The sequence below is a fragment of the Penicillium crustosum genome (assembly GCF_028827405.1).
Source record: "Penicillium crustosum strain IBT 35664 chromosome Unknown utg000005l_segment0_segment0, whole genome shotgun sequence".
In the NCBI taxonomy this organism is placed as follows: Eukaryota; Fungi; Ascomycota; class Eurotiomycetes; order Eurotiales; family Aspergillaceae; genus Penicillium; species Penicillium crustosum.
The window spans coordinates 3307311-3330385 of NW_026623126.1; the positions used below are offsets into that span (position 1 = coordinate 3307311).

Consider the following 23075-nt stretch of genomic DNA (forward strand, 5'->3'; position numbering starts at 1 on the left):
ATATCTGGATTTTCTTTGCTGCGGATTTGAATTCTCAATTCTTTATACCAATTGTTTCTTCTTCTTCTTCTTCTTCTTCTTCTTCTTCTTCTTCTTCATTGCGTAAAATATACAACGAGGAAAGAGAATGGCCAGGTCGAAATTATTCACTTGGGAGTTGTTTTCGTTTCATCTATCGCTACCGCAAACCGGAATCAACTTCAGCCCAAACCTTTCTGAACTCCACATGATAGTTCCAAACTACGTGTAGGGAAGTTACGATGCTTGGTTGATGTTATTTATTACTTAGGGAACACGTACTGCAAGCATGAAATATCATCTCCATATGGAGGCTGCTCTCGAAATACGGAACTGGTTCAGCGAGAAATACGTTATCACTCTACGCCGTTCGAGATGGTTGGATGAATTATTGGATACCAAAACATTTATTAAGAAAAGCGTCATTGGCATATAGTAGGTATGGAAGCCTTTATATAATGACTTAATACGACTGCCAATTCTCTGACCGAGGTTAGAAATTGAGCCTTAGAAGGCTTTGTATAATGACTTTGGCAGTCATTATAGTCATACATTCATACTAATACGATACCAATTGATTGTCACTAGGTTTACCACACTTCCTTACTTCTCTTAACCTAGGCCGCCTTTACGGGTGATGGGTATCTCCTAGGTGACCATGGACGGGCAATGTCGTAGTCTAGTCCCGTCGTCGAATAGTATAAGGTCGTTGGGGAAGTTGGTCACGTATCGCTGCTCGACCACTGCCCTAGGCCGTCGACAGCCTGACGAAGCGCACAGACGTCGTCAAGTAGTACACAGAAAAGAATGTCGACAAGCGAAACGTCCTGTCGTTGAAAAAAGACTGGACGTCGCCAGGACATGCTACCAGTTGTAAGCACTGAAAGCAGAGGGGAAGATAACGATGATGTATTCCTACCTACTGCAGCTACTCTATGCGGTAGGCATATCGCGTGATCAGACGGTGACACGAACGCTTCTTCGGCCGAAAAAGTCGCTCGTCGCAACGCCGCTTGCAGAATACAGCCCTATGGATCCGTGCGACTAAAACGTCCAACGAGGCAGCTGTTAGAACTGGAATACATTGTCATTAGTACCATTTTGAGATTCTGTCACTCTTACATAAGAGCACCCATCATGCTATATCAAGTATTCTGGAGCAGAAACTCGAAACTTGTAGCAATAACGTTGATTTTATCAAAGTCAAATACGCCCTCAAAGCTCCCTCTTGTCCCTCGATATTAAACGGTAAAACATATAAAAGAGGGTGCTGGCTTAGACTACTGACTCAATCGACGAGAAAACACGTCGCTGATTCCCGTATTCTATTGATCCTGGATTCCTCGCCGGTAGGGTATTGAATGGGATGGTACTGTTTGGTACTTCGCCGCTGAGGATTGTCGAATCCCTGACCTCCAGTGGGAGAATGAACCCTGCTTTGATAAGAGTGTACTTTGTTTCGAATCGAGTGCGCCATGTGGTATTCGTGTACTTAGTTATATCGGCAAGGAGACAGGACTGCTGGAAATTCTGAAACACCACTGCCAGGGCAGTCGTATCCGACGGGCGGCCTAAACAGAGGGGGGGCGCCCGAAGTTCCATCCGCTGGGGCGAGCTGACCATCTGTATGCCATAGCAAAAACGCGTTGCATGAATTTTGGATTTTGTTCCAGGAGTAACCTGTCCCAAGGACGGATGCCCTGTGAAACAGACTCGAGTCGATGACACCGTGAGACTTCCTCAAGCCTCCAGTGTTCGTGTTTTGAGCAACGACATAAACATTCTGCCCATCCAAGGCCGCTGAATAGTTCGCCCATCCCGTTACCAACGGATATCCAGGAGGGCTGACGACATCAGGAAGCGAAGGACCTGAAATCAAACACAGGTCGTGATTGTAACCGGCAGGGTATTGTTTGACATTACTTGGGGTATCGTACGTGTGGGTTATAGTTCCGATCTGGTAGAGTTAGAAGTGTAATATAAGTGTAGAATTGACTTGGTGAACGCACCATTCTGTTAGACGATGCAAGCGACACTTGTTTACCAACCGGGTTATTGTCGGTTGGGGTTTCCTTGGTCATAACCAAGGCACGGTCATCTTCTCCTGCTTTGAATGGTAGAAACTGTTGCAATTTCCGTTTCGCTTTATCGACTAAGGTGTCAAAAACTCTCAGCCGATTTCCAAATCTCCCGGGCCCCGGGAGACGGACGAAACCATGAGTCACAGATGTGACTGCTGTAGAACCATTCTGTAACCTCAGCTTTAGCCCGAGGCATCCAGCGGAATCGTTGATCCTTTGTTCCGAAGTTTCCTTGAGGACAGTTCCGGACTCAACAGGTGCCGTAGTGAAGCTGTAGTCCGTGAGATGGAAAAAGACACGAAGACCAGCAAGTTCGAGGGGCCACACCTCACTGTACGCATCATGTACGTGTCGTTTGTCTGCAAAAAGAATAATCAGGAAACCTGCGATAAGCACGTGGACACCGACCGCCTCTGGGAACAATTCTCGGAGGCTGTCGAGATCAGCTGGTGTGAGGAATCGCCTCGGGTTGATATATCGGTCGAAGTGCTCATTGTATTTGTCGGGCGATCGGGGGGTCAGGATCCCAGAAGGTATGTCTAAGAAATGGTCTCCAGGGAAGTAATGGATTGGTCGACCGCCAGCATACACACTTTGTGATGCTGTGAGGGGAGACCCGATAAGCCAAACAGGCTCTCCGGATACGGACTCTGCGACAAACACGCTCGCCTGTGAAGATAGACTGGGATGGTGGTCTCTAACAAACTGCTCATTTTCTTTGTTTGTGTGAGTTATTGATTCCGCGCGAAACGCGTCTGCGGGTGAGCTGTCTTTAGATGAGGAGACTGACGGAAGAAACTTGGTCAGCGCTGAAAAACTCGATCTCCGCAACCTGAGAAGGGCCGACATACCATGTAGGATTCGGATCGAAGATTGCTCATTTATGGTACCATCGGAAAGGATGTCTTGGTCTCTGACTGGGATGGGAGGGTATGCGAACCCCACTTTCTTGCGACGTTTGTAGTCCGAGCTCTCCATGTGGACAAATGATATCTGCCTTAGTTGTGGATCGAAAACGTTATCAACGTGATCTGCAGCGGGATCAATCAGTTGCCCCCACTCGACCTACTGACCGCTCTGCCAGCTAATGCCCTCGGATCGGAAAAACTCGCACGCAGACACTTTGAGGATGGGCTTGATGGAAAATGACAAGAAGTCTGATGAGAGCTATAAAAAAGTGGACGCAAAGTAGTACTATAAGGCAAAGTGCTTCTCTGAGCGTAGACTGAGTGCTCAATAGTTAGGTAGGTGCTGGGCACGAGCAGTTTCTTAGGTAATCACTGGGCACCCCCGGGGCGACCCATTTCACCGCCTTAGGTAGTTACCCGACGACAGGTAGCGAGTGCTGACTATCATCCTTTTACTACCTTCCATAACATCAGCGTTCACCCGATTCATCAGCCGGAACGCGTCAGATTGGAAGATTCGGCGGTGTCTCCAATGATATTAGCGCAGCCCATCATTTCTGAAGCCTATAATATTCGGATCATGGAGGATTGTCGAGTACCATGCATTTATGCATGCTGAAATTACCAGGTCTTTACAAACCGGAAAATCAATGGACCGTCATGATAACGGTACCATACAAAAATACATACATTGCTTAATCAGCTATGTCCGCCGAGATTGGAAAGGAGCGGATTTTGTCATTTTAGTTAGAGAATTTACACATGTACCTATACGTACCGGATATTCCCTGGCGGGTGGGGCTTTCCTATTTGAGCTGCCGCCGCTTTTATGAGGGTGCTCAGGCTCAGGCTCACTGAGTAGATGTCAGCACGGGCTCAGATCAGTGATCATGCTCAGATCAGTCACGTGTATAGTCACTGATGCTCAGTGAGTGATCATTGGATGCTCTCTGATTACTCAGTGATGCTCAGTGTCCAATCAGTGAGCAACACTGACGCACTCAGCCCGCCGCACACTATACCTAGAAAGGATTAGCCCCTACATAGGGCCATTTATACTGTAAACGGCGGACCTGCGAATTACTACATCGGGTTAGTTTTGCCTTTTTAGGTTTAGCGCCCCAATATGCTGTCAACCAACCTTCAATGCCGACATAAAAGACCCGTCTTGGCGTCCTGTTCTCTTCTGCACCTTCGGCACAACAGGACGCTAACCCCACGCGCCCGCCACTCGAACCCAATAATCGTTCGGACAGTGGGTCAGGTGATCAGCTTATGCTCTCGCCACAGGTCGATGGCACGGGAGATTCAGTGTATACCGTCCCATTGACCATTCCGTTCAGCGTTGGGACATTGAATATTTCCCGCACAACGGAAACGAAGATGATGGCTCAGCTGTTATTGTATCAATTGCAAAATTTACATCAGGTATGCTAGGGTCTTGATCGACGGGTCCAGGGTGCTGAGAATATGCGGGGAGAGAAGAACCTATGTGCAGGGTCCAATGCGCAGCTCCTAGAGAAGGTGGAAGAATTGCAACGTGTGTTGGCGGCGGTCTGTACGCAGACACCGATGTAGAATATGTGTGCGACTTTTCAAGAAACAGGAGTGGCATATTGATGATCTGGTCTTTAGTCTCCAGGCTTCCTCTTTATAACGTTCTTCTTCTTTTAGGCTGTAGTCATGGTCTCAATCGTTGGCTATCTGCCCCGGATTCGGACGCCTTTTGGCCACCTGCGCAAACCCGTTTCATTTCATTCCTGACAAAGCCGCGTTCAATCCTGGACACACTCCAGTTAACAGGGCAAACCTGATTATCGGACCCGTAAGTTATACATGACGAAGGACTTTGACAGAGAGCAAGACTCAACTATTTGCAGATGACGCAGATACCATGGCTCGATTGGCTCTTGCATAAGAACTGGGTAGCAAATCTTTTCAAACGCGAAGCCATTGCCCTCTGCTGGACTACGTCTTGGCGAGTATTTCAGAGCGTCAGGAAGAACATCGGAAAAGTCCCAAATCGCCCTCCAATGCAAACGTCGACGGACCCATTGCCAACTGTGACTTCCTCGGGTATTACCACAATGCCCAGGAGAGAAAGGATAATGTGCCACTTCGATTTGTGTCAACCTGGACTTTTGACAATATTCTTGGAGGGGCCGACTCCACGGCTTCCATGCTTCGATCTGTGGTCACCCTGACGCACTGGAAACGGTACGGGCCGAGCTGCGAGATAAGCAACGCACTGCCACCGGGCTCACTCTACCTTTCCCGCAATGGCATGAGCTGCAGAACCTCCCCTTCCTCGACGCCTGCATTAAAGAGTCACTCCGGCTTGACGCTCCATTTGCTATGCCTCTTGACCGAGTAGTTCCGGCGGAGGGAGCCACAATCTGTGGTCACTTTTACCCTGGAGGCACCGTGGTTGGCATGAGTCCATATATTACTAACCGCTATAAGCCGACATGGGGTGTTGATGCGGATCAGTGGCGTCCCAGTCGCTTGTTGGAAGGCGAACCGTCGCATACCAGAAAGCTTGAAGCCAGTCTGCTTAGTGTAAGTCACGTTTGGCCGACTTGCCGGGTACGTTCAATGTCTGATTGTACTAGTTCGGGGCCGGGACGCGAGGCTGTCTGGGCCAGCAAGTCGCCCTTTTTGAAATCCATACTACTGGGTCGTATACCCAGAGAGCGTGCAGGCCACGGTCAGAAAACTTGAGTTCAAACAGTAGGTAGGACATGTCCCAGAGAAGAGCTACAAACACTGCATATCGTCAGATTTATCGAGACGCTCCTTCCCTGTCAACCGCAATTTACCCGGAAGACTTTCTCCATTGGCTCTTTCCTAGAATCGCCATTAGAAAAGACAAGACCAGATCTTAGATGCGCAGAATAGTAGACTTTGTAAACCACCAACATTCTTCAAAATGCCAGCCCCAGAACCACCAAAGTCTGTTGTCGAGTTCTTGCACGAAGTTTTTTTGGCCCCCAGTTGGAAGGCCAGGATATTACAAGCAGTTTTTTGGTCTTCTTGTTCTGTTGCAACATGACAATGACTATTGCAGAATCGCCCGGGCTTGGGCTTTCAGGTAAAGTACACGGAAAGCCTATGTGCGCTGTCACACTGGGAATGGCTGTTTCAAGCTTCATGTGCATAATTACTGATTGATTGTCCATAGGTGGCTTGGCCCGCGCCCCCCAGCCCGACCAGTACCAGAGTGCTCCGACATCGTTGTCGTGGCCGACATACCCCCAGTGCCACCCATCCGCCCTCCGGACGCCGTTCGGAACGAACCTCAGGCGTCTGCATCTACCTCTAGCCACCTCCGACATCGCCTCCAGCGCATTAACGAGCTGCCAGCCATAACTCTCGGCCACTCTGTAACCTGCGGCTGCGAAGATTGCCGCAATCGCCGGTTTAGCCGGATGACTCCGATGGAGGAAGGCTGGCCTGAATTGTAAGTAAGGAGTACACTTAAGCATTAACATAAAACAGATATAAAAGCCATTTACTTGCATTTTATTAAACATACATACCAAGGTCTGAACACGGCGAAATCCTCTATCTGAAATTGCCTGGCAATGGAAACGACTAACATTGGATCTAGAGTTCGATGAGCCGTCAATGCCGAAAGCCAAGTTTTTTCAGTGTTTCTTTACTTTTCTTTCACTTTTTCATTCACTTTTTTATTACTTTTTTATACTTTTTATTCACCTTTCTCTTACTTTTATTTTGACTTCTATAGTCTTTCTTTCATTCTTACCCTTACTTGTACATAGCGTTAAGTCCACTAGTCCAGGTTACCTTTGTACCATAGTGAGACCAATTGTGATAAGAGTCACATAAACCACTGTTAACCGTACTGGTAAACACTTTATATTTTGGGGATTGATAGTAGCTACCCGTTTATGTTATAGAGTAATATTCGGTCTAGTAAAGTATACAACCCTCGAGGAAGTAAAACCGTGGTGTAGCCGTAATCCGGACTAGAGGATGTCCTGCTATGTAGGCATCTCACTACCTAGGTAGGGTTCGTCTTTGACGATGTTGGATAATGTCACGTTTTGCTTAGTTCCCGTAGCATGGCAGTGCCCTCTCTCCTTTCATGAAGGAGAAAGAAAAGACATCAGTATTCACATCATGCGTTCTGGTGTGTCTGTTTGCCGCCACTTCTGATAGATAGATAGGTTCATTATTACGTGTGTCACTCAAATTTCTGTCTTAGAGAGTTGCAGAAACCTATGTATGTTCTGCTCACCACTGGCTTCAATTTTATATACCCGTCATCCTGACGATTGCTCTCATGATAATACTAGCCCACGGCCGGTTCCTTTCTTAGGCCCGGCGATTTGACTTTTAGCCGATATCCCTGGAAATGTCTCCACTGCAATTAGAACTCAACAGGTAATCTGTTCGATTTCACATCAACCTCCAATCCGAAGGTCCTTTAGCAGACCCAACATCCTAACATTCTTGAGTAAAACGATATTTCAAGATGCGCTACTACATGTGGGGTGACAAATCCGACGAAGAGCTTGATCTAGAAAGCTCTGGAGATATATGTCTTCTTCAAAGATACCGATACGCTACCTTCACCGACGAAGATAATCCACCCATGTGCCCCATTAACCTAAGGGGGCTATTGCAGACAGAAGTTGCACTTCGGGAGAATACTCAACGCGAGATGGCCTTGAAAGAGAAAATAGGGCATCTCTCTAAGGAAGACACATACGTGACTGTTCTTCAGGACTTACAGGAGGAATTGTCGACACTTTCGACGGAATATTGGACCTTAGAACGACGTTGGTGGGAGATTAGGTCTTCGTATGACGACGGCCCGCTGACCAGAGGTATCGATTTCTGGCGCTCACAGCCAAAATGGTACATGCATCAAGTACTTGTGGAAGATTGCATGGGGAGAGGAGGCTGTTGTGGCAGAGACTGTGGATGCTGTTCTCATCGCCAGTCAGAACGGAAATTTGCAGTTGGTCATTGTACCGTGGAATGTTCTTGTTGCGAGAGAGCCCGGGGGTTTGCACTCGACCCTGAGCAGAAATCCCAAATCCGGGAGTCCTTCAAACTTGATTACAAATCTATCCGTGCATGGTATTACAATCGAATAAAGACCGCTTCTCTGCTAGGGTTGATGGCCGGTAGTTACGAAAACCCTTTGGATCTCATCGTTGACTTGCCGCCAAGATATGCAACTCCCTCTGAGGAATCACAAGGGAGCAACTGGAAGAACTATTTGCGGAGATCTTCACGCTAACGTTGTCCGAGAGGAAGAGCCGGTCAGCTGCTTCAGAAAGTCATACTTGCTGTTACTGTTCCCAGTTTTGTGTCGCTGTTATACTAGAAGGACGAGCTGTCCATGGATATAGTGGAGAAAGAAGGAGAAAGTGGGAGTAGGAGGTTGAAGAGATATATACCTGTCATCATTGCTCTACCTAGCTAGCTTTGCTTGCAGTGGAAAGTATAGCCACCCAATTCGATTCGACACCTCCATCGCTGCCGTAGGTGTCTCTCGCGTAGTTCCAAGGCCACATGGAGCTTACTTGAGTTCATCTCCCGTTGTTCCTCGCCCCAAAATGCCTTGGTCCCATGAGCTTGCGCAGTGAGGCCGCCATTGCGGCTGAGTCTGGATTATTCAATGAGCAGAAGCAGACAGTCTAAATGGGGGTTCGATCTCGGCGTCTTCATCATATGAGTAGTCAGAGCCAAGTCACAGCCAAGTCACAGCCAACGCGAGCGGTGCTAGACCCAGCCAGAACACGAGATAGCCCTCGCCAACGCACTTTCGTTGTGCCGAGTCCCTCTTTTCCCACGCACGTCGTCCATGATGCCGTGTAAGTCTCTCCCATGCTGAACGTAGCCATATGGCCGGGAGAATGTCATCAAGCCCATTGTATCGTAGGATAGAGATTTCATCCACTGCGTCACATCGAACTGTGCTCCGGTGGGCACAAACCGGCGATCAAGCTCGTCAAAGAACATTTGTGAAGCACTATCCATTCTTGGATCAAAGGAGGATACAGCGTACGAGAGCGAATAATACATAGAGATGTGCTGCTTCGTCTCTCGATGTTTCTATCGCTTAATTCTACGAATAAGATATTATATAACTAATCTTATTATTATCTAGTTTTATAAACTCTTCTAATAGCTAGTTTTAGGATATATAAGTAGTATTAAGATTATAGTTATTATTCTTATTAATAGCTACTCTAGAAGTCTCTAGTAGGCCTTGACAAGTCCCGCAGCACCAGCCGATTTTTGGTCCCGGCCCCGCAGCACTAAATAAATTCTGGTGCTGTGGTGCTGTGACCATACCTATTTAGGCTAGGAAATTACCTAAATAGGACGATGATCAGCATAATAATGCCAAGGCAGCACTGAGACTAGCGGCTTGGCGCCCACTTGGCGCCAAGGCGGGACCAAATCGGCGGGACTTGTCAAGGCCTAAGTCCAAAGCCCGATTAGGGGATCGCCGGACTGGTAAGCGAAGTATTCCGAGGGGTATTCCTAGGAACATAGGCTGAAATAGTGAAATGGCGGGTCAATTGAATAGCCCCACTGTGAGATTTTTTACTTAGATAGGATCGAGACCGCTAGGACGAACGGTCACGTTGATTGCGCCCGTCCTTTTTTGATGGGCATGGGAATGGTTGCACGTGACGGGATTAGCGTGTCGCATTTTATTGATGTAGCTTGCTCATGCCGCTTAACCCTATACTCAGCGAGCACTCAGTGAGTGGATCAGGGTGCTCAGGGATGATCAGGTGATGCTCAGGGAGCATATCAGGTTGATTACGTAACGACACGTGATCAAGTCAGAATACTCAGGGGCGTGCTCAGTTTTACTCAGTGATCGAAAAGTGGTAAGAGGTGAGCACTAAAACGGAAAGGGAAAGGTTTTGAGTGCCAGTCATTATCCGGTACATATGTCAGATTTACCATACATTATCGTACCCGTCTATTTCTGTCAAAGATCTATGTGACTGACGATGGATAACGCAATCTTGACAGATTCATCGCGTCAGCCGAAGAAAGTGACACTAGCGTGCGAAAAATGCCGCGTCCTGAAGGTCAAATGTATTCAACCCGCGGAAGGACAGCCTTGTACCAAGTGGGTGTCACATCTGTGACCGCAGACTTCCCCTCTAGCTAATTTGAGTAGATGTGCCAGATCAAACGCTCAATGCGTAATTTCACAGCCGAGACAGCGAGCTCGAGTTTCACGAGCGAAACCGTACGTGACCGTGGAGGATGCTGTAATAAATAGCCCACTTTTGCTAATAGCAAGGAAATGAAGGAGACTGGTCGATCTTGAGTCCAAGCTCACCAATATAATCGGTCTTCTATCGCGCCCTACCGCACCTTCTAGTGGAGTCGAACCCTCCGTTAATTCGGATTATGGGTTGGTTTCAATTCCTGAATATTTCAGCGACAGCCTACACCCAACAGCTGAATGGATGAGCGAAGAGTACGTGGCTGGTCCTGAATTGAGCGAAGGCTTGGAGTCGAGCGAAAACCAGGATACTACCGAAAATACCCTAGAAAAGTCTTGGGATGCATCCACTGTAATGGACGCCGCGTGGATCACCGACTTGGGACTCAGTCCTGTCGTCCTGGAGCATCTTATAGATAGGTTCCGCGGTATGGCGTACTACTTTCCATTTGTGCGGCTCTCAGACACCTGGACTGCTGCCTCAATGGCTGAAGACCGCCCCTTCCTATTACTTGCAGTTGTTGCTGCTGCTTCCTCAAAGTACTGCCATCTTCAAGATGCTCTGATTAGACGATTTAAAGAATCTCTCAGTCAGCGGGTGATCATAGCTGGCGAGAAAGATTTAGATCTGCTCCAGGGATTACTTGTCCATCTTGCCTGGTAAGATCTCATTACCCACACTTCTATTTCGTTGGCATCGGAGGCACCGGCAAGCTCATCAATGTCAGGTTCCATTTCCACTTTGTTCCAGGAAGTCAACAAACCTACCAGTATTTACAAATCGCAATCAGTATGGTCGTTGACCTTCGGCTTGATCAAGAGGTTGCCGACTTGCTTGAGCAGCAAACCGAGATTGGCGATACCCATACCCGGGAAGTATGCCGTGCTTACCTTGGCTGCTATTATATGTCTAGCATGTAAGATGTGATTTCCTACACGGATAAGCGCTAATAGGCATGGGCTGACTTGGATAGAATAGCAATGTCTTCGGGAAAGCCAAACAATCTGCAATTTCACGAGGCCATGCTTCGATGCGCTATTATGCTGCAACAACTGCCAGAAGTTGATACAGACCTCATGATATACCCGGTGACGAAAGTGCTACAGTTTGCAGAAGAAGTTTGCGAGACTTACAGGTCCGAGGGCCTTCATGGCACTCGGCTGTACATCCATGCTGAACGATTCACGACCCGCTTAGAAGAATGGTGGTCGTCTCTATCGACAGATCTTCGAAACATGGGTAGGCCCCTCTGAAGCTCTAGGCTTCCCAGTTAACTGATTGAAGATTACCTAGTATTGCTGATCAACAGCTATCATGCCGTCAAGATCCGGATTCAAGAAATGGGCTTGGTATATTGCTACGGACAGCGAAGGCCACCACCTCCAAAAGCACAGAACGATTCCACTATATTATCTACACCTCCAATGGTCATAAGCAACTTAGTCAAATGTGTCCGCTCTACCAAGGAGTATCTCGATTTATTCTTCGCCATTCCCACCGCGGAGCATACTAGCTTGCCAATTTCCGCATGGTATCAAGTCATTTTGGCGGTATTTGTGTTGTACAGGCTGTCTGTGGGACTGCCAGAAGTACCTGAATGGAACAGGGAGATTGCACATCAATCTGTGGATCTACAGGGATATCTTGACACATTGTTGTCTAGCCTGCAGGCTATTAAGCCATCGCCAGATAGGCAAATCCCCACCAAGAATCTCTTTTCAATGCTGCCTCAGATCCTAGGAAGTGTGCAAATTTCCTATGCACTAGCAAAGGAGAATCTTGGCCAGGTTCATGATAGTAACCGTGCGCATCACGAGCTTGGGGCTTCAAAAATTACAGCTTCATATACTCGAGGGACGCACCGCTGCCCTGCGTTGCGATATTCGAACCGCCAGGTCGCTCAGGCTCCGGATCAACCCACACTACAAAACGCCATTGCTACGGAAGTCCAGAAGATAGAAGATGAGAAACTTTGGGGTGACATTCTGTTTATGGACACATTTTCTAGCATGACGAGTTCATCATCTGCAGAGACTTGACAAGTTATCCATGCCCCAGCCCTCAACTCTGCCAAACTACAGCCTCAGCATGACGATACCTCAGATCTCATCGGGAAAGACATGAGTGGAAATCTTCTTTCCGATCGAATCGTATCGCTGAGGCAGCACATTGAAAAGTCCATCAACATCCCGGGGTTCATAATCAAGCGACAATCCCGCCTGAATAAGAACATCCAGTCCAAAATTCTCTTTCATCCAATGGGCAACCATATCCATCCCCGCCACAGCTCCACTCCCAGTCCAAATATTACCATCAACAATCCACTTCTTCTCCTTCGTCCACTTGACATTCGGATATTTCTCCTTAATCCAATTGTACTCGAGGTTATTGACTGTAGCCCTCCTACCATCCAGAACACCGGTGGCAGCCACAACCGCAGCGCCGGTGCAGGTCGTGAATAGTAGCTTTCCAGAGGCAGCATGGCGACGAATAAGGTCCTGCAATTTCGGAGGAAGATTGCTTTTCTCAGGAATATCCCCGCCCACGATGAGGATATCCAACTCCGGGACGTCATCCACAGTAACCGTAGGCACCATTGTTACAAAACTTGTAAGCATGCGCACTGGCTCCATGGTCTCGCCGATATGATGGAAGACGAATTCGGGTGCCTTTGCTAGAATTTTCGGGTCCACGGGCGCGTATCGATTGATACCCTCCATAAGCATCTTGCTCGCGGAATTGAGCAGATCGCATGGTCCGATGACGTCGATGGTTTGGTAATCGAAGAGCAGAGCGCCAACTTGGATGGGAGCCATTTTGGTAGGAGTTTCAAAGGATGAGTTTCAAATGCAGTTTGTTTTGCTTGTTGATGGTTAATAGAATTGGTTGTCTTTGCTGCTTAAATACTTAGAGCTGTCATTTTCTGGAATATCACATAATCGCGGCGCGGGCCGTTCCAAGGGCTCCGTCCTCCGTGGTTGATAATCTTGGCACGGGCAACGAGCTAAACTCATGGACCGTGTTCCGTGGTCGATTTAAAATTCATATTGGAAGATTCTAGAGTTTTAGGAATTGCTTATGGAGGGGATGTTTCATCATGTTAACGTGCAGTTCCTTCTTAGGTGTCTACCATTAAGATTACTAGTAGATTGTCAGTCAGCTGCAGTACGGAGTATAGGTATTCAACCTGGGCAGCAAATCTTAGCCCGTAAATAAGGTTCGAGATACTTAGGCTCAACGTCATGAAGTGTATATACTTCAATGTATCTCAATCTTCATCTCCCTATAACCCTGTTTAATTTAGGGTATCTATATAGATAAGTATAAATCTTTAAATATAATAACTAACCTTGGAAGTGGTGGAGCATTTCCTTCTCGATCTGGACGAGCTTACTTCCCCTGATAAATACCACTGTTCTTGTATTTACGCTTCCTACATCTTTACTTTACTTAACATATACGCACTTCAGCTATTTCCACTGTATAATTATTAGCGCCGCCCCACCGGTCGGTGGAGCATCTCGTTACTATCGGTGGGACCTGTACATGTACATACGTATGTTGTGTAGTATGCTGTCGACCCAATAAGACGCTGTACTAGCCCCAACCAAGGCGCTTTCCGCTGAACTGCGCCTTGTTTGTTACCGTACGCCACGTAAAGCTCATCACTGCCCGACAGCGCGCTTGTGCGGGGCAGCTGAGCACCTCAGCCTCCCCTATGCATCGCTTTGATTCTCCCTTTGACTGTGACAATTTTGACCTCTCGCAGTATCAATCTCAAATGAAGAAATGTCCTCAATATTATGTTGTGGTATCTGGCGCCGAAACCATGACGGAAAGGGTCCCGGGCAACCGGAGGACAGTCTCGCAATCAAAGGTTCCGGAGCGGAACGTTCCACCAGTATGAGGCTTCAGACCGTGGACTTGCTATCCTGTAACCCAAACTAATACGTTATAGTCCATAGCCAAGTCACAACTGAAACCAAAGTATTGACGGCACCAGGCGACACGGAGACTCCTTCGCCGCCTGCCGCCCAGCAAAGCCTCAAATCCGGTTCTCAGGTCCAAGTGCCGCAAAAAACTCCAAACGATCAAGCATCCGAGCATTCGAGCCGGCTAAAGCCATATGCCGATAACTACGATCTGTGGACTGAAGCCCTAGAGTCATTGAAGGAGGAAGAAAGGCGTGATGTGGAGGCATTGCTGGGTGATCTGGACCGCGACGACACCGACAGAAAAGGTTTGGTAGAGGACATCCAAAAACAACTAGATGTGGCATCGAAGAGCGAGCATCACGACAGAACGAAATCGATTGACAAATTCTTATCGGTGTTGAACAAATTTCTTTCCGTCGGAGATGTCGTTGTCAGCTTTGACCCTGTTCATGCTGCCCTGCCATGGGCTGCTGTTCGATCTGTTATCGTGGTAAGTAGACCATTGGTCCATGTTTTTTACTTGGATAACCTATTTTTTCCGACAATAAAGCTGAAATCTTTAGATTTTGACCGCGGACCGCGAGTTAAAAGGGTTTATTCTCACTGGAATGGCCGAGGTCGCTTCGCTCCTCATACGATGTGACATGTACCAGCAATTATACATGGCTCCAGATTTCGCTCTCCGCCCGCCTGAAGACGCCTTGGATAAATTGAGCGCATCTATCGTCCAAACCTATGCTGATTTACAGTCATTCCTTGCCTTCATGGTAAGACACCAGCGGAGCAAGGTCAAGATAGATTCTGTGTTTAAGCTCGAAAATGCGCGAAGCCATATGAACAAGCTCTCTGGGAGTGAAAAGCTGTTACTGCAAGCTGCAGACGACTGTGAAAAGGCTTCCGATCTATCAAGTAGATCTGATCTCAGAGAACTTCTTAACCTCGCAGCGGAGATCCCTACCATTCGAGACCAGGTGTAAGTGACAAAGCACTTTGAAGGGAGTCAATGCTGATAATGTCTGCAGAGATTTGGTTCTGGAACGAATTAGCGCCAAGGACGAGCGCGAGCTGCTAGAATGGATCTCGCCGATACCATATGGAAAGCATCACACATTTAGAGAAGAATCTCGAACTCACGGCACATGTGAGTGGTTGCTACAAAACGAAGACTTTTGTGAATGGAGGAACTATCAGTCATCGGCGGTTCTGTGGCTCCAAGGCTCGAGTAAGCGCACGACGGCCATTTTGTTTGACTTCTGTGACGCTAACCTTTTTAGTGGGAGCCGGGAAAACATACCTCACTTCCAAGGTCATTGACCATGTTCAGGGTCTACTTAAAAGCTCATCACCCGATGCGGGTTTCGCATATTTTTATTGCAATCGGAATGAAGATGAACGAAGAGATCCGCTTTGCATCCTTCAAAGCTACGTTCGCCAACTGTCAACTGCTGTTGGAAGTACTGGACACATACGCAAAAGGCTCCAGGTCGTCAGCGATGAAGCAAGACGTCAGGGATCTCACCTTGGCCTCGAGGCATGTAAGACTCAACTACTGGAATCGGTGAATTGGTACTCTCAGACCACAATCATCCTTGATGCCCTGGACGAATGCTATGAGCACTCGCGCTGGCAGCTCATCGATGTGATACGTGAATTGGTATCTAAGTCTGATCGGCCGCTTAAGGTATTCATCTCAAGCCGACCCGACGAAGATATCAAGACGCAGTTCTCCGGGAAGAACATTGAGATCTACGCGATAAACAATCAAGATGATATTGAGAAATTTGTCAATGCCGAAATAGACAAGCCTAGACACTGGGGGCCGATATCCCAATCACTGCGGAGCGACATCGTCAGGACCCTCCGTGAAGGCAGTCAAGGAATGTAAGTTCCGTTTAGTTGAGAATATTTGAAGATTTAGCTCATACAAGACAGGTTCCAGTGGGCGTACCTACAAATTCAACAGGTGCTTGAACTGCCAACTGAACGAGACATCCGGGATCGGCTTGGGAGACTTCCGATTGGACTCAAAGAAGCATACGATGAGATATACGGAAATATTGCCAAATTTCAGAATGCGAAGGTCCTCGTAGATCGCGCATGCAAGTGGGTGATGAGTGCCTGTACACCTCTCAGCAGCGATGAGCTTTTGTCCGCAATTCTCATTGATTCTGACGAAAGTTCCATCGACTTCGAAAATGAAGTCACCGAATCAGAGTTACTGGTTCTATGCAAAAACCTACTTGTTCTCGACTCTCAGAGGGAAGTTTGGAGGTTCTCCCACCTGTCGGTAGTGGAATATTTTGAATTCAACCACTGGGGCCTTGGGCAGGCTCATTCTGATGCTGCAAAAGTATGTCTCAAGTTTATGATTGAAACATATGGGAACCCGACCTACGAAGGCGATATAAAAAGCTCAGGCGACAAGCAATACATGAACCCCCCGAACAAGCTTGGCTCCATTCATCCGTTGGAAAAATATGTGCAACAACACTGGGTGATTCACGTTACAACATACGAAGATCTAATCGCCAAAAAAGGACAAGAAGTAGACTCTTTGTTAGCGAAACTTTTAAAGAGTTTTCTTGGTTCTCCCAGCGAGAGCAGTTTTCAATACCGCGCCTGGTATCGTAGCCTTGGCTCCGCATATGACAGCCCATCGTCGAGCTTTTTGCGTGAGAGGGGCAAGTTCAAGTTCGGCAACATCAGCCATCAAGAGGATATCTCTCCAGAAGAGGTCACAATTTGCGCCATGTGCCGCTTCCCGTTGTACATTCTCCTACGGGACTGGTGGGACAACGCAGAGTTCACTATATCACAGACCAGTGAACAAGGCAACACCCTCTTGGTGCTTGCTGTTAAGGCAGGTTGCAAAGCTATCTGTGAGGCACTTATAAACCGAGGAATAGAAATAAACCTTATGTTGCCTAGCAACAGTTACGGGAGCGCTCTCGCCGCTGCCGCCTGGGGAGGAAATAAAGAGATCGTTAACCTCCTTATTGAGAATAGGGCCGACGTGAACCTTACGTTGCTGGGTGGAAGCTTCGGGAGCGCTCTCGCCACTGCTGCTTCAAAAGGAGATAAAGAGATCGTTGACCTCCTTATTGAGAATGGGGCCGACGCGAACCTTACGTTGCCGGGTGGACACTATGGGAGCGCTCTTACCGCTGCCGCCTGGGGAGGAAATAAAGAGATCGTTAACTTCCTTATTGATAATGGGGCCTACACGAACCTTACGTTTCCGAGTGGACACTTCGGGAGTCCTCTCGCCGCTGCTGCCCGGGGAGAAGATAAAGAGATCGTTAACATCCTTATTGAGAATGGGGCCGACGCGAACCTTACGTTGCCGGGTGGGAACTACGGGAGTGCTCTCGCCGCTGCTGCCCGGGGAGGAAATAAAGAGATCGTTAACCTCCTTATCGAGAATGGGGCCGACGCGAACCTTGTGTTACTGAGTGGAGACTTTGGGAGCGCTCTCGCCGCTGCCACCCGGGGAGGAAATAAAGAGATGATTAACCTCCTTATTGAGCATGGGGCTGACACGAACCTTACATTGCCGAGTGGAGACTTCGGGAGCGTTCTTGCTGCGGCCGCTTTTATAGGAAATAAAGAGATCGTTAACCTCCTTATCGAGAATGGGGCCGACACGAACCTCACGTTGCCGAGTGGAGACTTCGGGAGCGCTCTCGCCGCTACCGCTTATAGAGGAGATAAAGAGATCGTCAATCTCCTTATTAAAAGTGGGGCTGACGTGAACCTTACGTTGCCGAGTGGAAAGTTCGGAAGCGCTCTCGCTGCGGCCGCTGCTATAGGATATAAAGAGATTGCTAACCTCCTTATTAAGAATGGGGCCGATGTGAACCTTGCGCGTTCTATCGCCGCTTCTCGGGGACTCAAAGAGATCATGAAGGTGCTCGTCGAGCTTGAGGCCGACGCAACCCTCGTGTTGTGGAGTTGAAACTACAGGAGCGCCCTATCCCACGGGGTAGGGTCTGGCAGACTCCAGAGACTCCAGTTAGGGTTTCCGCTTCACTATGGTAACATAAAATCGTGACCTAGACTCCAGCCTGTTCTCGTTGCCAGACTACTAGCGTTCAATGAGCTCCGATCGGTTTAAAGTTCGACCTAGTTATAATTGACTATCTGATGTATCTCCGGTTTGCTTCTGAGCTTACACCTGAGCACCTGGGCACCTGGGCACAGCCTGCTGCTTATATAATCAATCAATACTGGGTCTAGGGGCGTTTGAAAATCGCGATGTTTTGTTGAGGTGCTGTAAGACGTCCATCACTAATCAGTAGCCCCGGCCGAGACTCACTTAACCATTATTGCTCTGATTTCTCTCAAATGCAGATAGGGGTTTCCGACTAGTGAATCTATACATAAGCCTCCAGGCAGATCTTCCACACATATGGTTAGAGCTGGTGTTCGGAGACCCACGTTTCGTTCATCGTTCAGAAATCTATAGTGGGTCTTTGCAGAAATAAGGTTGGTTCCTTTCCACAGCCTTAGAAAGTTTAATATAAGTAACATCTCAATTGAGAGCCAAAAGCCACAGTATCGTATGGGATATACTTAATCTCCTACTCGTCCTCCACTCAGGCTGTTGAAGTAATATAAGGCGAATGAATACTACATGTAACCAGAGTCTTAAAGAATGGAAAGACGATCTAACAATGTATGGTTTACAATATAGAATGTGCCGACTCTTAAAGGAGTGGTACTCGACACGCCAAGTATAAGAGTTAAGATTATTCATAACAATAACCCGGGTAGTGCAGTAATCAAAAGCAATGTCAAACTTGCAAGGTTGTCATCTTAACGAGACGCAGGCCTGGGTTCGATTCCCCTCGAAACCAAATTTCGTGGTCGGATGATCAACTGGGCCATGTACCGCTGGATTCTCCTTTCCTTTCTTTATATCTTTAAAAAAAAACGGTAGCTAGCACTAGAATGGGGGATCGCGCAATATTTGTGCACCAGTGATAGAGCTTAAAAGTATAGGTCTCACCGCCCATCTCTTTGATAAAAAGAGTGCATTCTATTCAAAATAGTACTAAGCATAGAGAGGGAACAGAAATAAAGAAAAGGGCTAGTTGGCGCAGAGTCTGTGTAGGACTTCTGATCAAGTAATTAATACAAATAGGGTTCCAGATAATAAAAGGATATATGTATTTCTCTACAAAATTTTATGGGCACGATCTTGTGCAATTGTTAGGTCAGACCGGATGAATATCAAGGTAAGTACAAAATAATTGTTTTCATTATCCTCGCTATATCACGACAAAGATGTTGCCTAGTCCCGAATATTATGTTGAGCTGGCCGACAGCTGGAGACAAGCATTATTTGTAGGTACTTGGATGTTTTGCAATCAGTATAGCCTTTGCCACATAAATACAGATATGATGTATATATGTTGGTTTATTGTGTACATATGTAGAGAAATGCAACAGCCTAGTCAGTCCACGTATAGCTCTGCTAGAGGTCGCCCTACTTTTAAAATAGATTGGGTCTCACTGCATTGTCAAAAGCACCTCCCCGCCAAGTACTGGGCTTGTTTTATCATGAGGGGTGTTCTCTGAGAGTCTCTACTTAAACATCATAACAGCACATCCTGATCTTGCCAACTGTCTCCAAGATTGTCATTTATCTTTCTATACTTCTCGCTTACCAGTTTGGTATTTTTCACCATGTCGTCCGACTCGAAGACACCTTCCAAGTATATGCACATAAGATCACGGTGTGTTCATCACCTCGCCGAATCTCGCTAACCATCAAGCAGATCGATCTTTGCAAAGCCCCCAGTCAAGATCGTTGTGGGTAGTGAGGAACACGTTTACTACGTCCACCGTGGAACACTCGAGGTCCACCCCGCATTTGATGCCAGACTGAAGGCATCAACTGACGAATACGAGGAGGCGATTGATTGGAGCGGTTTTGACGAGCAGACAATTGATTGCGTATTGAGCTTTCTTTATACTGCAGGCTACCAAGCACCCCAAGTGACCTCCGTGGCAGATGAGGAAGATGAGGCAGATGCGGGGGAAGAGGCCCCAGCGCAGGCTGAGGAAGAAGATCAAGAGCAAGAAGAACAAGAAGTAGCGGTTGACGAAGCGGAGGAAGTGGATGAAGAAAATGGTACTAAACTCCCGTCTTAGATCTCATTTTCGAAAAGCAAATGAGAAGCTAATACCAAATCAACCCATGCAGAACCAACTTCACCACCTGAGAGCCCGCAGTCACAACCTTCATGGCCACACTCACCATCTCCAATATTTCCTGCCCGTGCAAGGTCACTGTCACCAGTTGCAGAGTCCTCCATAGCCCCAGACTCCCCACCATCAGAGGCCCTATCAGAGCTCGACCTAAATGACCGACCCCTCACTCCTCTGGAATATTGCGATGGAGTCACCTTGGCCACGGAGCAGACCTCAGCACAAAAGGTCACCGACCATGAAAAGCAAGACCAAGACCAAGAAGAGCCAGAACAAGAAACCGAAGGAAACAATGCCGCCGAAATTTATCTCCACGCCAAAGTTTATTCCTTCGCACGTCAGCTTGAATTTGACAAATTGGAGCAATTCGCTCTAAACAGTCTTGCCCAGGTCCTTGTTTCCTTAGAGCAGACAGACAAGGTCCTTTTCCCGTATTTGGTGGATGCAATCCGACTCATCTACAAAACGACCAGTGCGGTCGACGATGCAAGGAACTTGCTATCTCAGTTCGTCGCACTGCGGTACACCACATTGGTTGGAGAGGATCTGGACGAACTTATTACAGAGGGAGGAGAGTTTGTGGTCGATTTGTCGCATAAGCTTGCGAGAAAGCTGTCCACCATTACGATGGCATTGAAGAGGGTTGAGTATCTTACCCAGAAGAATGAGGAGTTGAAGGCAGAAAGTGCAGAGAAAGATAAGGAGCTGAAGACTTTGAGGGAGGAGGTTAGACATGTGCCAGCACAGGGATTTCCAGCTTTCACGTATCAAATTTGAAGGGGATATGCCGGGCAATATGGTTCACAGCCGACGTTCGATGGACTATTGAATGAGTTTTTATTTCTTCTCTCATATGCCAGGTTTTAGACAACATCTCCATAAGTCTAACACATACCTCAATACACAGTTGACGACTAACCATGACTCCTACTCGGGAACTATATAGTCCTTATGCGAAAAGCCTTGGTCTACTTCAAGAGTCAAAGGGGTCTGTGCAACCAAGGGATAACCTTCTCAGCTTACATTTTAAAAATTCCAAGCACATATTGGTCTTGGCTTTGTTTATATATGACTTGCTATAGCTCAATCGTTCACCGTACGGGTCCCTGGGTACCTGACCATCGACGTCATTGGTACGATCGTCGATCTTATCCGATCAAGCTTCTGTGGAGTAAACCGTAGCCCCCAAGACATTCCACGATGATCCCGCGATCCTTTCTGCGCGTACGAACGCTGTTGGCAGCTTTGACAGTCGCTGCTTTTCTACTCTGGGCAATATTGGCCCAGTTCAAAGCCTACATCCCCAATCTCTCATCTCAGGCCACCACTTCAGACCTGACACCGTCACATCGCCAATTTTGGCAGGAATTCCACTCGCTGCTAGAGAAATATACGCCAGACACAGATCCTATTGTCGAATATGAAAGGGCCTCCACACAAGGCTTCAATTCCCACAGTCCATCACCGCGTCCAGACATCCTCGACGTTCCGGAGCGAGACATTATCACCATCAAAGAAGTACATGCCGAATTCATCAATGCAATCACCGACTCCCCGCCCGAGCTCCCCTATGACCCCGGCACGAAAGGCATAGTCTCAACAGCAGGGGGCACCTACCTCCCAGTGCTAGTGATATCCCTCCGTATGCTCCGCCGGACCGGCTCCACCCTCCCAGTGGAAGTCTTCCTATCCGACGAAGAAGAGTACGAAGGCTATATATGCGAGGTAGTCCTACCATCCCTAAACGCGCGATGCGTAGTTCTATCCCGCGTTCTCATCGCTGCCCCAGCACAAATCCAGAAATACCAATTCAAGCCGTTCGCAATGCTCTTCTCGTCCTTTGAGGAAATCCTCTTCCTGGACGCAGACGCCTTCCCCCTCAAGAAACCAGAACATCTCTTCACGACCGAGCCCTTCCTCGCAAACGGAATGGTTACCTGGCCCGACTTCTGGGCCTCCTCTGTCTCCCCATTCTTCTACGAAATCGCGAACTACCCGCCCCCACCAATGGACCTACGCCAATCAACAGAATCGGGCGAAGTAGTCCTCTCCAAAAAGTCACATTTCCGCTCCCTCCTCCTAACAACTTACTACAACTACCACGGGCCTTCACACTACTACCCTCTTCTCTCACAAGGCGCCGCCGGCGAAGGCGACAAGGAGACCTTTATCGCAGCTGCAACAGCCATGAATGAATCCTTCTACCAAGTCAGCGAGTCAATCTGTGCCCTCGGCCACGAAACACGTGGCGGCATAGCCGGCTCCGCGATGGCGCAGTTTGATCCAGTGCAGGACTTCGCACTGACTAGCCGCGGTGTATGGCGTGTTAGAGGCGATCATGCACCCGCGCCAGACGTCTTCTTCATCCACGCCAACTTTCCCAAGTTCAACCCTGCTACGATCTTCGATCTCCATGAGGTAAACCCTGCGTTTACGGATGAGGGTGATTATACGCGGGCCTGGACGTTGCCGGTGGATGTTGTACACGAGTTTAATAGCAAGGTTGATGTCGAGAAGGGATTTTGGGAGGAGATTCGTTGGACGGCTTGTGAGCTTGAGGATAAGTTTCAAAGTTGGGTTGAGTATGAGGGGATTTGTGACGCAGCCAAGGAGTACTGCAGTGCTGTCTTTGGGGTGGATTGATTGTACGTCGGAGCTGCCGGTCCGGCATATGTCATGACGAATTAA

At 47.9% G+C, this 23075-nt stretch overlaps 9 protein-coding genes across 9 annotated transcripts; 6 read left to right on the top strand and 3 right to left on the bottom strand.

The window, feature by feature from the left end:
* Positions 1–1293: 1293 nt before the first annotated feature.
* On the bottom strand, positions 1294–3077 carry N7487_011930 (uncharacterized protein; the record flags this gene model as incomplete). Its single annotated transcript, XM_056879660.1, is given in 4 exon segments — positions 1294–1718; positions 1732–1975; positions 2028–2884; positions 2951–3077. 4 exon segments carry the CDS (start codon positions 3075–3077, stop codon positions 1294–1296), a joined length of 1653 nt encoding a protein of 550 aa, XP_056724979.1.
* A 1810-nt stretch (positions 3078–4887) lies between these two features.
* On the top strand, positions 4888–6471 carry N7487_011931 (uncharacterized protein; the record flags this gene model as incomplete). The annotated part of the gene is made up of 4 exons (XM_056879661.1): positions 4888–5117; positions 5167–5566; positions 5620–5687; positions 6189–6471. 4 exons carry the CDS (start codon positions 4888–4890, stop codon positions 6469–6471), a joined length of 981 nt encoding a protein of 326 aa, XP_056724980.1.
* A 1034-nt stretch (positions 6472–7505) lies between these two features.
* Positions 7506–8133, top strand: N7487_011932 (uncharacterized protein; the record flags this gene model as incomplete). Its single annotated transcript, XM_056879662.1, has 2 exons — positions 7506–7816; positions 7884–8133. 2 exons carry the CDS (start codon positions 7506–7508, stop codon positions 8131–8133), a joined length of 561 nt encoding a protein of 186 aa, XP_056724981.1.
* Positions 8134–8764: 631 nt separating this feature from the next.
* Positions 8765–9022, bottom strand: N7487_011933 (uncharacterized protein; the record flags this gene model as incomplete). Its single annotated transcript, XM_056879663.1, has 1 exon — positions 8765–9022. One exon carries the CDS (start codon positions 9020–9022, stop codon positions 8765–8767), a length of 258 nt encoding a protein of 85 aa, XP_056724982.1.
* A 1202-nt stretch (positions 9023–10224) lies between these two features.
* N7487_011934 (fungal specific transcription factor domain-containing protein) lies at positions 10225–12278 on the top strand (the record flags this gene model as incomplete). Its single annotated transcript, XM_056879664.1, has 5 exons — positions 10225–10259; positions 10323–10898; positions 10967–11155; positions 11213–11478; positions 11533–12278. Coding segments are annotated over 5 exons (1812 nt in total), but the record flags the coding sequence as incomplete, so codon positions are not given.
* Positions 12279–12338: 60 nt separating this feature from the next.
* On the bottom strand, positions 12339–13055 carry N7487_011935 (DJ-1/PfpI family protein; the record flags this gene model as incomplete). Its single annotated transcript, XM_056879665.1, has 1 exon — positions 12339–13055. One exon carries the CDS (start codon positions 13053–13055, stop codon positions 12339–12341), a length of 717 nt encoding a protein of 238 aa, XP_056724984.1.
* A 973-nt stretch (positions 13056–14028) lies between these two features.
* On the top strand, positions 14029–18129 carry N7487_011936 (uncharacterized protein; the record flags this gene model as incomplete). The annotated part of the gene is made up of 6 exons (XM_056879666.1): positions 14029–14140; positions 14198–14664; positions 14738–15147; positions 15197–15396; positions 15449–16055; positions 16107–18129. The coding sequence occupies 6 exons, from the start codon at positions 14029–14031 to the stop codon at positions 18127–18129; spliced, it is 3819 nt and encodes a 1272-aa protein (XP_056724985.1).
* Positions 18130–19862: 1733 nt separating this feature from the next.
* N7487_011937 (uncharacterized protein) lies at positions 19863–21164 on the top strand (the record flags this gene model as incomplete). Its single annotated transcript, XM_056879667.1, has 3 exons — positions 19863–19891; positions 19955–20310; positions 20383–21164. The coding sequence occupies 3 exons, from the start codon at positions 19863–19865 to the stop codon at positions 21162–21164; spliced, it is 1167 nt and encodes a 388-aa protein (XP_056724986.1).
* Positions 21165–21587: 423 nt separating this feature from the next.
* N7487_011938 (alpha-mannosyltransferase) lies at positions 21588–23030 on the top strand (the record flags this gene model as incomplete). The annotated part of the gene is made up of 1 exon (XM_056879668.1): positions 21588–23030. The coding sequence occupies one exon, from the start codon at positions 21588–21590 to the stop codon at positions 23028–23030; it is 1443 nt and encodes a 480-aa protein (XP_056724987.1).
* Positions 23031–23075: the final 45 nt, after the last annotated feature.